The sequence below is a fragment of the Amblyraja radiata genome, chromosome 45 (assembly GCF_010909765.2).
Source record: "Amblyraja radiata isolate CabotCenter1 chromosome 45, sAmbRad1.1.pri, whole genome shotgun sequence".
Lineage (NCBI taxonomy): Eukaryota > Metazoa > Chordata > Chondrichthyes > Rajiformes > Rajidae > Amblyraja > Amblyraja radiata.
In genome coordinates this window covers 2596890-2598290 of record NC_046000.1, presented here as the reverse complement: position 1 = coordinate 2598290, position 1401 = coordinate 2596890, and the positions used below count along the sequence as shown (strand labels likewise).

Sequence of the window (1401 nt, the reverse complement as noted above, 5' to 3'; positions counted from 1 at the left end):
TTAATAAAACCTTAAGTTCGACCACTGATACACAGAAGTGTTCAGCCTGATCCCCGCTTTCATTAGAGATGGAAAAAACAGTAAAAGATCACAAGGCGATGTCCGTTTCCCTTTGACCTATGTACCTCATGATTAATGCAACAATAGGAGTCGCAACGCGATCCGGTCTGTAATCGGCATAATCGGACTCGGTGATTTAAAGAATTAAAGTGGAGTTGATATTGAGTTGACAGAAACTGAACACTATTTATAATCATAAAAATAATACGGCCGTCAGGTGCCGGCTGCTGTGAAATTGGCAGGCAATTTGAAATTCAACCCGCAACCAATGACACTGCAGCCGCTCTAGGATCTTTGATCTTTGCTGCAGCCTGTGCTCTCCAAAGATCTTTGGTGCTCTCTAGTTGGCTGAGCTTCCCCCACCCCACACGTCGGTCATAAAACTCAGAATTCTCCCCCCCCCCCCCGCGCCCCGCCGGCCTCAGGCTTCTGAAATCGCCGCCTGGTGCTGACAGACGTGCAGCCATTCAGAAGCTGTGGGCCGGTCCTTCACCAATGCTTTAAAAGCCGGTCCCAGACCCAGCTCCATCATTCCTGTCCCTGTGTTTCACGCAGTGTTCTTGCTCTTGAAGGAGAATGGCCCGGACCAAGCAGGCAGCATGCAAATCGACCGGAGGGAAAGCTCCTCGCAAACAGCTGGCGACCAAAGCGGCGCGGAAGAGCGCTCCAGCCACGGGCGGAGTGAAGAAGCCTCATCGCTACAGACCCGGCACCGTGGCTCTGAGGGAGATCCGGCGCTACCAGAAATCCACCGAGTTGCTCATCCGCAAACTGCCCTTCCAGCGCCTGGTGCGGGAGATCGCTCAGGACTTCAAGACAGACCTGCGCTTCCAGAGCTCGGCCGTCATGGCCCTGCAGGAGGCCAGCGAGGCTTACCTGGTGGGGCTCTTTGAGGACACCAACCTGTGCTCAATCCACGCCAAGCAAGTCACCATCATGCCCAAAGACATCCAGCTGGCCTGCCGTATCCGCGGGGAGCGCGCCTAAACTCCACCTCTCCACCAACAACAAACGGCTCTTTTAATAGCCACTAATCCGGCAGAGGAAAAGAGCTGTACCTCTTTTTATAGATGTGGATAGAGCAGGGTGGGAAGAAGTGTAATCAAGATCGTTGTGGGAGTCAGTGGGTTTGTAATAGAGGTCAGTCAATAGTCTATTTCGTGTGATGGTGAGATGAAGAAAGGGGAGGGAGGTGTCGGAGATGGTCCAAGTAAATTTGAGTGCAGGATAAAAATTGGTGAAGTTGATGAAGTCCATGAGTTCTGTGTGGATACAGGAGAGAGCACCGATTCAGTCATCAATGTAACAGATATAGAGTTCGGGGATAGGGTCAGTGTATGC

The 1401-nt window shown here is 51.9% G+C and overlaps 1 protein-coding gene across 1 annotated transcript; it reads left to right on the top strand.

Moving 5' to 3' along the window:
• The first annotated feature begins 636 nt into the window (after positions 1 to 636).
• LOC116968534 (histone H3-like) lies at positions 637 to 1094 on the top strand. The gene has a single exon (XM_033015301.1). The coding sequence runs from the start codon at positions 637 to 639 to the stop codon at positions 1045 to 1047; it is 411 nt and encodes a 136-aa protein (XP_032871192.1). The 3' UTR covers positions 1048 to 1094.
• Positions 1095 to 1401: the final 307 nt, after the last annotated feature.

What these genes read in the sequence shown, in the direction of transcription:
- LOC116968534 (XM_033015301.1), top strand. Translation starts at nt 637, where the DNA reads ATGGCCCGGACCAAGCAGGCAGCATGCAAATCGACCGGAGGGAAAGCT.